This window comes from Sardina pilchardus, chromosome 11 (genome assembly GCF_963854185.1).
Source record: "Sardina pilchardus chromosome 11, fSarPil1.1, whole genome shotgun sequence".
In the NCBI taxonomy this organism is placed as follows: domain Eukaryota; kingdom Metazoa; phylum Chordata; class Actinopteri; order Clupeiformes; family Clupeidae; genus Sardina; species Sardina pilchardus.
The window spans coordinates 23,600,004-23,613,245 of record NC_085004.1 but is presented as its reverse complement, the minus strand read 5'-3'; the positions used below and the strand labels follow the sequence as shown (position 1 = coordinate 23,613,245).

At 40.3% G+C, this 13,242-nt stretch overlaps 2 protein-coding genes across 2 annotated transcripts; one reads left to right on the top strand and one right to left on the bottom strand.

Moving 5' to 3' along the window:
* The first annotated feature begins 795 nt into the window (after positions 1–795).
* On the top strand, positions 796–3,885 carry ddx28 (DEAD (Asp-Glu-Ala-Asp) box polypeptide 28). The gene has a single exon (XM_062549197.1). The coding sequence runs from the start codon at positions 982–984 to the stop codon at positions 2,665–2,667; it is 1,686 nt and encodes a 561-aa protein (XP_062405181.1). The 5' UTR covers positions 796–981; the 3' UTR covers positions 2,668–3,885.
* A 118-nt stretch (positions 3,886–4,003) lies between these two features.
* Positions 4,004–12,267, bottom strand: galr1b (galanin receptor 1b). Its single transcript, XM_062548734.1, has 3 exons — positions 11,614–12,267; positions 10,856–10,921; positions 4,004–4,698 (listed from the first exon to the last, which is right to left on the bottom strand). The coding sequence occupies exons 1-3, from the start codon at positions 12,265–12,267 to the stop codon at positions 4,381–4,383; spliced, it is 1,038 nt and encodes a 345-aa protein (XP_062404718.1). The 3' UTR covers positions 4,004–4,380.
* Between the last annotated feature and the right edge of the window lie 975 nt (positions 12,268–13,242).

The following is a 13,242-nucleotide window of genomic DNA, read 5'->3' as shown; positions in this document are numbered from 1 at the left end:
TTCCTACAGTACTGCATATGCAGTTTTCCCAAAGGAGATTCTGGTCAAATGTAGGCCTATAATTCATTTCATTTTTTTCTTTGTAGGCTATGCAGTGCTGTCTTTTCCTTTCTGTATCACAATGACAGGTCTGTCAACAAATTAGCCTACAGTGTAAAAAAACAACAACAGTAAAAGCGTAAATGTGAATATTGTCAATCAAACTCCGACATACACTAAAGTGTAACCTACAATTGACAAAAAAGTCATAAAAAGTTTAGCCATAGCTTACATCAGAACATCCCTCCAGAGTACACTGTTAATGATAACATGATTAAGCCATTTGACTGTCTTATCCGTACACAATGACACAAGGACTTGTCATTCTGATGCACTGACATGTTCAATGCTTTTGCAGGTAATCCATAGTGTTTTGCTATTTGTACAAGTAGTTTTGAGAAACGCACTTAATGTTTAGCAAATCTCAAGGATGATTCGAGAAATGTAGCCTACCAAAACGACTGAGAAAAACTATAAGCCGAGAATTAGGCTACATGATCATTTGCATGGATGTACCAAAACATTTGCAACTTGATCAAAGGAATGAGAAACTGCTTTTTTGATGTGCAAAAGTGACACAATGATCTGAAGATTGAACAGGTAATTTTGCGAATTTCAATTCTGATCTGAGAAATGTAGGCCTACCAAAGCGACTGAGAAAAACTGTTACACCATTAAGTGTGCGGTTCCTTTAAGAAAACCCTTGTCATTTCCAATGCGACAGCATTTTATTACGTCATTATTATGAGACGTTCACCCATCAAGCTGAAACGTGACTACCTAAACATGACAGTTTAATACTTTTCTTCATATTCACTTTTCCGCTCCAGAAAAAAAACGTTTATGGACAGGTTGGACGTATGTAAGGGGTCTATCCGTCGTGGTGGGTGACAGCTTTTTTTATGTATTTATATTACTTTGACCACCAAACCAAAGCCGAAAATGCTGACCGCCGTCAGGGTCGGACGAAATGTGTTGTATACATGCAAACGACTTTCAGAAAACAAGTATTCCGCGTTGCCGTACATGAGTGACTGTACGCGTAATGTGACATCTTCAGGCAGTAGTAGACCTATGTCCACGACGTCTACGGAACCAGTTGTCATTCGTATCCCCAAACTTACGCAGGATCGTATTGAAACAACGAGACAGATCAAACGGAGAACGGAGAAGGTTCCTCTAATCAAACCTGGCAAACTGCTAATTAAAAGCAAGAATCCACAACTAAACCAGTCAGTAGGATATACATTTGGGAAATTTGAGGAGGCACGCTTGTGCTCCAGAGGCTGGAAACACAATAAATCATGTGGTGACTATTTTACCATAAACAGCATTCAGACTGTGCCACCATTTGTCACTGAATTTGAACAGAGCGACTTGGACCCAGACAAGTCTATTACGTTTAATACATTTCATGTTCGTCAGGAATTGGTGGAGATTTTGCGTCGCGAGAATATAATCCATCCCACATCTGTGCAGAGGAAGGTAATTCCGAAACTGCTGCGTGGCCATAACGTCCTGTGCGCAGCTGAGACCGGTAGCGGCAAAACGCTCACTTACTTGCTGCCAATTATTCATGACCTGCTGGAGAAGAAAGAAAGAACTTCTGCTGACACAAATACTCATGCTGTTATTCTGGTGCCTTCTCGAGAGTTGGCCGAGCAAGTAGTGGTGATGACGCGATTGCTTAGCCAGGAGTTTAACTTGAAGGTAAAGGTGCTTGGAGGCGGCATGGGTGTTGGCAACATCAAAGCAGCCTTCACCCGTGGTCAACCAGATGTTTTAGTGACCACTCCTGGTGCTCTACTTAAAGCCACACAGAGGAAGTATGTGGACTTAAGCCATCTTAGATTTATGGTCGTGGATGAGGCTGACACCATGTTTGATCCCAGCTTTTCAGACATGCTAGAGAAAATCTTGCTGCACACACATGTTGCCTCCACAGTGTCTGAGACCCGCGGCTTACAACCAAAAGCTCAATTAGTTTTGGTGGGGGCCACGTTTCCGGAGGGTGTGGGAGAGGTGATCAGCAAGGTGACAGACCTTGGAAGCATCTTGACTATCAAAAGCCAGAGGCTCCACCACCTAATGCCTCATGTAAAGCAGACTTTTGTGAAAGTGATAGGTGCTGACAAACTGCTGGAGCTGAATCATGCCCTGAAGAAGGTTGAGCAGGATGGGGCTGGCGTACTGGTCTTCTGTAACTCTGCGTCTACTGTGAATTGGCTGGGATTTTCCTTGGATGAATTGGGTGTCCGCCACATGCGCCTACAAGGTGAGATGCCAGCCGCCATGAGAGAGGGAATTTTCCGGAACTACCAGAAAGGCCTGGTTGACGTACTGGTTTGCACAGACATTGCCTCCCGAGGCCTTGACACCCAGAGGGTGAAACTGATTGTGAACTACGACTTCCCTGTGAGCCACACAGACTACATTCACCGGGCAGGGAGGGTGGGCCGGGCAGGCGGTCAGGCTGAGGGAGAGGTGCTGAGTTTCGTCACCCACAAGTGGGACGTGGAGCTGGTGCAGAAGATTGAGATTGCTGCTCGGAGAAGAACCTGTCTACCTGGGATGGAATCTGAAATACACAAGCCTAGCCCCAAAGAAGATGAAGATGAAAACTTGTGACCTTCTTGTAATGTCTTTGCTGTCTAGATAGTCATCTAAAATTCAAATCTATTTAATTGAATCTCCAGTGTATATGTTGTCTCAACACACAGGACATGATATTGTAAACTGAATTATTGATTAATCATCAATCATCATATAAAAACAAGTATAAATGCTTTGTGGTATGTGTGGCATGTATATGATTCACCTTGGTACAACTCTGAGTGAAGCTGAAAAAGCTACAGTATACTGTACATTATACACTATATGCCAAACCAACTTTAATAAGTTACATGTGAATCTATATCTAGCACCTGTGCATTTTAAGGAAATGCAACTCTTAACATGTACTAGCCAGGGGGTTATAATGATTGAAGGAGTTGCTTCAGTACAGTTTTTTTTATATACATTTTGTTTTATTATACAACAGCTTTTTTTAGAGTCATATTTCCTGAGAGATTTTTCTCAAGGGGTATTCTTGCAGGAGTTACAGCAGCTCTGAAAATACTTCACAGTGTTCTGCATGGTTCTTTTGTACAACTAGAATATATGTTGATGGGATTAATACTGAAACATTGTTCCTTATTTTAACACTTCCTCTGCTGTAATGTTTGTGATTGACAGAAGACACCACAAAACTAGTGTAACAATCAAATGAACCTAATCTGCACACAGTCTACAGTACACCATGCCTACTCATAGAAAAACATTGAATGTGGCATAGTGAAAAGCACAATACACAACCTTTCATTTTACATTTACAAAACATTACAGACTGCAAGCACAGTAGAACCCATTTAAAATGCATTACAATGTAATAAACAGATGTTTTACATCATATGAATTTCTAATGTATACTTGGCCAATTACGCAGTAAGCGCTTAAAACCTCTGGCCAATGGCAAAATCACTGTCCTGAGCAAACAAGAAAACCGTTTGCATTATACTTTAATTCAAACGTCCAAAATAATTTCAGTAGGATCTTTGCCTGTATTTGTGGTGTAGGCCTAATTGTATTTATGTACAATGTCAAGAAATAACCTCAGGTTAGAATCAAACCGTGTCCTCGTGGGTACTTAGACCCAAATAGTCAGGAGGCTGTCATATGCAGCTTAGCTCCTCAGTGGCCTGCACATGTTTTTATAGAATTAAAACATTGTCTTCAGATCATAATGAACAACCCTTTTAGCTGTCCAGAAATACAGACTATATACATTCACAGATGCATCCATTTAGACTTACAGAACGGTTGTTCTGATGGTTTGAACTCAATATATACACATGGTAATAAAGATACTGGCAAATCATGGCATTCATATCAATTGTTTGTCTTACAAGACAGCATCTACTTTTTATTTCTAGTGATCATACTCTCTTTTATGTGTTTTCCAAGAGAAAGCTCCTTCCAAAATCCAGAATTCACCATGATGAATAAATGAATTATCTACACAATGAATACTTCAAGCTGCTGAAAGCATTAGCGGCTCAATCTGCACTCTGCTCCTTTGAAAATTAAATTGATTTCAATAATCAAACGAACTGCATCTGGAAAATCAGCGCTGAAATGCCACTTCCTCCATCTCATTACGGCCCTTTCCTGCCACTTACGTAAAGTTGAAAGTCTTGGTGTACCATTTCTCTTCTTGAGCCTTGTAACGGATGGTATACAGCCGAATTTAACACAGGAGTCTCTGTGATTTTTTCACACACAGTACATAGCTGTCTTGCCACCTCATATATTGGTTGTGGAGTGCGTGGTGGAGAAGTTGTCCATCCGAATACGCACCACCTTCTCCACTGGCGGTGGTGGGTAGAACAGGTAACAGGTGAAGACCTGTTGGCAGGCCTTGCGGAAGTTCTCTGAGAGGAACGCGTAGAGGATGGGGTTTACGCAGGAGTTGCCGTAAGCCAGGCAGTGGGAGATGATGCGGAAGGCGAAGGATGCGTCGTTCAGAGGGAAGCTGCCAAACACCACCCACATGGCAATGATGTGGTGAGGCATCCAGCAGATGAGGAAGGCAGCCACCACCAAAAGTACCGTTTGAGCTGTCTAGAGGAGAGAGACAGGAACACACCACAGCAGTGTTATTGATGCACCATAAATATAGTTTAAACAATCTATCTCAGGTAAGAACTGGTGTCCATTAAATGACCAACTCACTGAACTCAGGTCATTATTTTAGGACAGGAGCACACTGCAACAGCGTTTTTCTTGTACCATGTACGTGTTTCGCCTGTACAAATGTAAATACTTCTATATTAAAAATGCACATCCAGCAGGTAGAACTGGATCTCCATTTCATTACCAACTCAGTTCGGTGTTCCAAAAACAATGTATTGCTTTCATGTTAGTTTATCAAATGTGTGAATTAATTTTCAACCAAAAGGGTGACATTTAGGGATATTACAAATGAGCCAGACTGATGTATCTGTGTGAGAGAAATGCTGATAAGAGTGATGAATGACATTCATTCAGATAAAGATAGCTTTTGCATAATATCAATATATTAGAAATGAATATTAACTATTCTTTTTTCTTTTTTTACAAAAGAGAAGAATATAATTAGCCTAAGTCGATAATAGAGTTGATAAGACGTCAAAATGAGAATATTTTATACATTCAGTTGTAAAACTGCGATATAAGTGTGCTATATTAACAATCATTACAGAATTTACTGTGCATTTGTTGAGTATTGTTCAATGTATTGTTAATATTCCTGAATTGGTCTAGTTGCCCCTTATGTAAAAGTGTGTGCAGAATACTGACGAGTCAAGTAGATCGAACATAAAGGCGAATCATCTTCTGCCGCTCTACACATTATAATGAATGCGCAATATCTTAGTCAATCTATTTTGCATGATGGATATCTAAGTATGCTTTCAAAAAATGAATTTGTCCAAATCCCAAGTCGCTAAATTGAAGCGAACCTGGAAGGGGGCCCCTCAATGTTAGGCAATTACTGAGCAAGAAAGTGCTGCCATGCCGACGTAGCTCTCAGACTGTTTCAATCATAATTGAAACAGGGGGAAAAAAACCCTCCTGTGCAGCCGTGCACCTCCATTCTGTCCCACTCAGACCAGAACAAAGGGGAACTGACTAAAACCCATCATTTCATTCTGAATATTATGTCTCTGTATGGCTGGTGAAATGACTTGGCTCTTGGTCTTTTATTCCTGACCCCCATGGCTCACCCTTCCATTTCCATCAGTGGTGATGAGGGCAGCAAACAGGCCCTGATGCGACAGCTTTTTTTTTTTCTTTGTAAGCTTTTAGTTTGATAGGCTGCAGCTAATGAAAAATGACATGATTATAAGGCCACTGAACCCCAACACCTCTGTGACAGATGCAGTAAAAAGCACATGCATTGTTCCGCTGCAAATGACTGGTTGAAATGAAAGGAGACTGTGTGAGTGTAATAAGGGTACTTATCAGGGCACCTGTTCAAAAAAGTAACTGATAGATTTGGAATGTGAATATTAAGTCATTCGTATCAGACAGATTTATCTTTTTTTTCCCCCTGCTGTTGGCACAGCGAGGCCACATATTACATTAAGCACAATTAATTATTAAATTCAACATAACTAAACAAACTATACAAACCAAATAAAGCATATGCCTGTAGCCTACTGATTTTAGGTTAGTTACAATGACTGTTTGCACATATTTCTTGAACTTGAATGCAAATGAGCTTTGCTCGTGATATCAGGAACTACAGTCAGAAGCCTAAAGAGATCATTTACAAACCGGTTCTGTGGAGAGCTAATATTAACAACAGGAGTTTCCCAAGCTATGAATTTTATTATCATTATCTCCTCGAATAACACAAAAGTTGAATATGCCAATCGTGCCAAATGTCATGTCATTTAAGCATGTAGATGACATGGCACCTCTTGGGCCCTTACACAGTGATGGTGAAATAGGTCGATATTTTGATTAGGTTTCCATCCTGAGTACTTGAGTTCCAGGAAGGGGAGACACACACTGTGCTCACAGTGTTGCCATAATTAATTATAAGTGCATTTTAAATCTATTGACATTGTTTGAATGGTCATATAGACTCAATGTTGAATGACTCTAAAGCTAAAAGACAAAAAAGGCTGAATGAAAGATTGCTCAGTGATAAGTGCTGTGTGTGATAAGTGTTCCTTGAAGAACAAATCGAACAAATGAAACAGATTTGTCTGGGCTTACGTCCTGCATCAGTTGACAGAGAAAACAGCTCTTTGTGCTTCCCAGAATGTATTGGATGTTAACTGGATGAGAGCAGTCTAGATATCATACAGTTATCCATTACCGGAAAACATCTGTTCATCAGACATCCGTAACAACCTCTCTGACTACTGAGCTTTTACAAATATTTTCAAACCAATCATCTAGAAATGATCAGGAAACTGTTTGAACATTTTTGAGCAGATGGTACGGGGAGGCATTATGTGTCAAGTCTGTGGAGTAATACGGAGAAATGAATAGTTCTGTGTCACTAGATGTCACTGGAATGAAGCAGACCAAAGACGTGTCTGACCTAGAAGTCTCTGCAATTCATTTCAAAAACTGAAATCAAAACTTCTCATGGCTTAAATTACATAAGAGGCCTAGAGGCAGGCACCAGACGTGAATCCAAGACAAGATGAGCACACTAGAAAAGTGGCTAAAATCTATGAGTGGTAGTATCGGTCACAACTAGAATGTCTCTTAAAAGGCTATAAGTATAGGATTACGGTTATCTTGAAAGTATCACTATATACACAACAGAGTGCCTCTTGAGGTACGAAGTGCCACGAGATAGTAACAATACTGTACCTGCTAACTTCAGTGGAAATCTGGACAACACAGAGATCTTTTTGACATGACGTCAAAATGGTTATTTCTTCACACACTGTTGCTATTTCTAGCTATTTTTTTTTAATGTTTAAAACTGTAAATCCAACACATGACAGTGATGGCACCTTTACGGTGTTAAGAGTGTTTAGGTTTACGGACATTGCGCAGCAGCACTGACTCTACCCTCACCCTGGCTACTGTTACAGTACATAGCCCTCTTATAATTTCCCCGCAAAAGCTATGGTGACCTGATCCATCGTTACCAGATGTTGAAAATATGGAAATGTGCAGCCTCTGGACTTCATCACCAGAGCCTCTGCAGGAGTTCGGCACTATTGATTAAACAGTCTGATGACTGTTCCTTCAACAAAGGAAGTGTGTGAGGAACACAGGGTGATATTTCAAGGGGCCGCGGACACGGGCAATAGAAAACCAGCAGACACTAAAAAAAACAGAGGTCTCAAAGCCTTTGAAAAGCGCTGTGTTGTCTCTCAAAAAATACGTCGGTTGTATTGCAGCTCTCTACGGTTATGACCTTCCCGGGTCTGTAAATAGATATTAGCACCGAGGCCGTACTGTAGATACTTGTCAGATACAGCACTTGTTTACACTAGGGGTCTCTCATATGTATCTGGTGAGGGGCCCACAGCCTGTTCCTGTGCTCTGCAGCTGCTCCTTTTCAGCATCTAAGCCAACTTGTATTCAGCCTGTCAAGGCAGGCAACATGGGCACTGTCAAAATACCATGGCACCAGCCATTTCTGGGCATCAGATGGTGAGTGGCTGGGACGGTAGTAAAAATATGAGGCCAGCTTGCATCACAATCGGTTTTCATTATATAGATGTTGTTTGAGCAGATGCATTTCAGGCTCTCTGCACTGTTCTGTCCATAACAAGGCACATGACGACTGATATCAATTGATTTAACAAGGTTTCACAAAAGACTTTTCCTTTACTTACAGCAGATGTCACAGTCTTTCATAAATATGTCCTTTGGAGGGGAATCAGTAAAGTACAGAAACTAAGACCCAAACTAGGTCCCCAAACACTCACACCCAGGTTATACTCAGGCCAGATCAATCAATTAACTGGCTGGACAGCTTATCCATCTGGCAACAATTTGATCACTAATGATTTTTTGTTCTCCTTATTTAAGAACAAAGCACATTGATCAACATAATTTCTACTTCAATGCAAATGTATTTAGAGGTATGCCTTTGTTGGGCCATAATTGTGGAAATTATGGGTCTTCAGAATTTGAGATCAAGACACTGTTCAGGCTCTAGACTTATATCAAACACAACTGAATTCAGTTGAATGATAAACCACTACTCTTTGATATTATACCGTACATGGATATGGACATGTATGTCGGTTGTGATATGCGTACGTACACGCACATCTGGCTACATCTCTCTTTCTCCCTGTAATTAGTACCAATATATAATGCTGAGCAGCTCTGTGTCTGAATTCACCATCTCAGCCTTGAGGATGTTGATGTAATGCACTTCCCTAATTAAGGCTATGACCAGTTTACATTGTAGGTTGCCTCCTTGTAGCCCTACTCAGAGGCAGGAATCACACTGAACATTTCCTGGGGAAGAAGACGAATGCCTCCACTGAATGCTATTTATAGCCCCCGCAATCTAAATATTTACCTGGAAGAAATCATCCCAGCTACCACTCACAAGTACAGTACATGTTGCCATATTTCAGGGGGGGTTTTAGGAGGGGGTGGGGTGTTGGGTAAAAACATAGCATTTTCTGCTGAAAAAAAAAAATGCTGATATGTGAACGCTAAACAAAAAATTATTAACCCGGGCATAGGCCCAACTCAAGGGTTAAACACACTGTATAAGCATTGTATGTCTGCATTGTTACACAGGACAGATCCAACCACATACATTAGCAGAAATTCAATTAAGGAGGACAGTTGAGGATCCTGTTTTGCAAGCAGCAATTTTGTGTAATTTGAAGAAATAGCAAATAACTGAAGGTGCCTATGGTAAAGATCTGAGGCAGATAGACACAACACATGCATACTGGCACTGTTGTTTATTAAAAAGCTATTATATTTCACTTTGAAAGCCCCACTATTGAGCACACTGAATCCTTAATTAATAAGACACTTTCATAAGCTCTTATCAATTAATGGCAGCTACTTCCATTAATTATCTAATACCAATTTCCATGCTAATTCATTGTTGTCTATTCCAAGTTGAGAGTTCTTGCGCCAGTAAAAAGACCCCTTTGAAATACAAAATGACAAAATGGTTTATTTGGAGAAGTTATTTCTGTGGTGTCTACAGAAAGTATACCATAAGATGAAGATCAAAGGCACACCACTCTGTTCCTCTCAGCCCTAACATGTCCTGACCTAAACCAATTTCTACCTCTTAAGCGAGTACCTCTTATGCCAAGAGTACATTTCTTACATTCATCTACTCTTCATGTTGATGAGTTTAGGTCTACATTAACAAAAATTTAGGACTTAGCCACTGTCTTATACATAGACACATAATTTCTGCTACCTTTGCAGTTTGTTACTGATATCCTGTAAATCATTGTGGTAAGTCTCTAACTTTGGCTGGTTAACTGTTTTTCAAAACAGCTACTGTATGCTAAAAACTATGTGACTTATGCACAGAACTGTTGCAAATTCATAATGCACTTCGAGGCACTATGAAAAAGAAAAAAAAAACTGTCCCGTTCTTATCGCAATAACAAAAATATAGCCTGAAAGCAGGGCCTCTGCTTTTGTGACCTCAATCTTGTTTACAGTACATATAGGCCTGTACAACAACCTTTTACTAAACCAGGCAAACTGACATGTGATTTACGCCTATTAATTTCTGATCTATGCAAATACTAGAAAATGCAAAACAGAAAACAATATTATGATGTAACGTCTTTACACCCATTTATTGTGGGCAGGATGTATTTTTTGCGTAGCTCTTGCTTTTATATGCTGAGTGGCACCAACCCAAGCAGGGACAGTTATTTGTTGCTATAGATAGCGTCAGTGTTATCATTATGCTCTAAAAGCATCCTCTATCAGGCACATTAGAAGCCAATTTTGCCTCATCGTAATAATTACTTTCTCTTCCAAGTTATTTGCACATAGTAGGCTATCTATCTCACTGAGCTGCATCTGTCTTGTCGTGCTTGTGTCTTTTCTTTACCACATGAACATCCAGACAGAACATTGTCATGTTTATTTTTCATTGTTCACTCTGAAACCACTAACACTGAAACCACAGGTTTACATAGCCTACTGTTTTCTTGTAGTGATATTGGAATTTACTTTGTCAATTTGTTTCCCAATAAAAGGATTTATAATAGCCTATAACTGGCAATGCTCCTGCATAAGAAATCGAGTATCTTACCTTTCTCTTTGAACGCTCAGATTTCTTGGACATGTTCTTCATCTTTTTGTGTAAATGATACAGGACCTATAACAGAGTGACTGAAGTTCATCATTCAACTCATAATAAAGCAATGTAGCCTACATATGAGATGCGTAAAACGCATGCAATTCATATGTGCAACAGGTGGCATGATAGTTTGCTTGGCACTCTGAAAAGGTAGGTTATCTGGAGATGCCTTTATGATAGAGGAAAGCGCAATCTTTCCGCTCGAACAGAGTTTATTATGATGTGCAATAAAATAAACGCCTTACTTCTCTGTTATAAGACATTTCACAAGGAGGAGCATACAGCGATAACATGCGTTTATCTCGCCGTGTATTTTCGCTGAGATGGTAAATGTGTGCCACTAGGCTACAACAATTGATTCAATGTAGGCTATTGTAACCATGATGTTGAGTTATTTCAGTCCAAACGTAGGCTTTATCTGAGAAATCCATTGACCAAAGAATTCTTTCACTTTCCTCTGATAACACTTCAATATAGGCTACTGTATCGTGTTATGCACTTTGCACGCAGGCACAATGCAGCATACCAGCACCTATGATTTGTTCTAAAGGTCACAGACTGTAAAAAAAGAAGGGGGAAAAAAGAAGTAGACTACAGGTAAATGCGAACTCAAATTCCCAAACGACATCTTTCCTGACGCCAATTTCATTTCAAGGATTGTGGCAAGTGTACAAGTGTAATCATTCAGCATTTTGTGTATTAAGTCTTACCTTGGTATAACAGCACGTGATCAAACACAGTGGTAACAGATACCCAATTACTAAAATAGTCACTTTGTAGGTTTGTTTGGCGACACTTTCGGTCCATATTTCCCAACAAAATGAACTGTTGGGAGCCTCAGGATGGCCGGTAAGTATCTGATGTTGAGCAACTGGTATGGCAAAGATGAAAGAAAGCATCCAAATGATACAGACTCCAATGAGGGCATTCTTTCTATTGCGAATGCATGGTGATTTCTTCGAGTGGACAACAGCAATGTATCTGTCAATGGACATAGCCACCAGAGTGAAGATGCTCACAAGCATGCTCACCGTCACGAAATAGTGAACAAATTTACACAAGAAAGCCCCGAAGATCCACTCTGGCAGGCTGTATATTGTTGCTTGAAAAGGGACACAAATTAATAAAAATGTCAAATCAGCTATGCTGAGATTTAGGATAAAAATGTTCGTGGTACTTCGAGAACGCCTGGACTTGACTCTTCCAATGACTATAATCACTAATGTGTTGCCAAAAATGCCTAAAAGGAATATACATCCAAATATGACCGGCACAATTACCACTTCAGGGCCGATAGAGTCACCAGTCGTTCGGTTGTCCGGTTCTTCCGATGTCCAAAATATTGTCTCATTTGAAGGTGTCATTTTTTTCAGCTCTGTTGATCAACTCAAAGTTCCCATCGAACACCAAGAATAGAAAGATCCAACTTTTTTGTCTTCAGAATGGATTCAGTCTTCCATTTAATTGATAGGACGTTTTATAGCCTAATTCGAATGGAGTCATTTCGAATGTCTTCCCAGAGTAGGCTACAGACGTTTTCTGCTGAGTCTGTCTTTACAAGCATGAGAAAAGTCTGCGCTGTCCATACCGCCTCTGTCAAGCACTCTACCAACCTAGCTCATACAGTATGTCGCCCGTGAACTGCGCGGTATCATGGAACCGTCTCTTATCAGTTTCAATAGGCTATTGAATAGTCTATGGCTTCAGGGACAGGAGCTAGGAAGGAAACTCACTTGAAATATCGGAATGGTGTTACGTCTCATCTATTTCACAGATAATGCAGACGCTCATGTTTTTTTTCCCAGTGCAGCAAGAATAAGAACAAACGTCTGTCCAAAGAATGACATCTCCTTTAGTTATAACTGCAATGTTTAAGCCATTAGTAGCCTATAAAACGAACTACATTACTTGGGCTAATTTTGATTCTGTGACCTTCTGTGATGTATTCAGCCTAATCTAATGGGGGGAAAATATATAGCCTATATTGAAGGTAGCCTATAATGGGACCTACAGCAATATTCATAAGTCTACCCTCAAATGTTGCGTTTCATTTACGATTATTTTGGGGGGGGGGAACGATTGGACATTAGCGTGGCCAGCGCATACCACTTCTCAATGAAGGCTGCCAGGCTAATTGGAAATGGCCTCAAAAATAATAGGGGCAAGGCTCTTAAAGCAGGCATAGATGGTGATAGTACCCTCTAGTGGGCAGGTGTTGCATTGCATATTAAGGATCTCCAATAGCTTACATTGGCTAGGCTACAGCCTATATAGGCTACCCTTACCCCAAGTGAAGGGTAGACTCGAATCGAGTCTTTCTGTCTGCGGGGGTTACTTAC

Excerpts from the sequence above, each read along its gene's own strand:
- galr1b (XM_062548734.1), bottom strand. The coding sequence starts at position 12,267 with ATGACACCTTCAAATGAGACAATATTTTGGACATCGGAAGAACCGGAC. Across the intron at positions 10,922-11,613 it reads TCACGTGCTGTTATACCAAG|GTCCTGTATCATTTACACAA; the intron begins GTAAGACTTAAT and ends ACTCTGTTATAG. Across the intron at positions 4,699-10,855 it reads CTGAGCGTTCAAAGAGAAAG|ACAGCTCAAACGGTACTTTT; the intron begins GTAAGATACTCG and ends TCTCTCCTCTAG.
- ddx28 (XM_062549197.1), top strand. The coding sequence starts at position 982 with ATGCTGACCGCCGTCAGGGTCGGACGAAATGTGTTGTATACATGCAAA.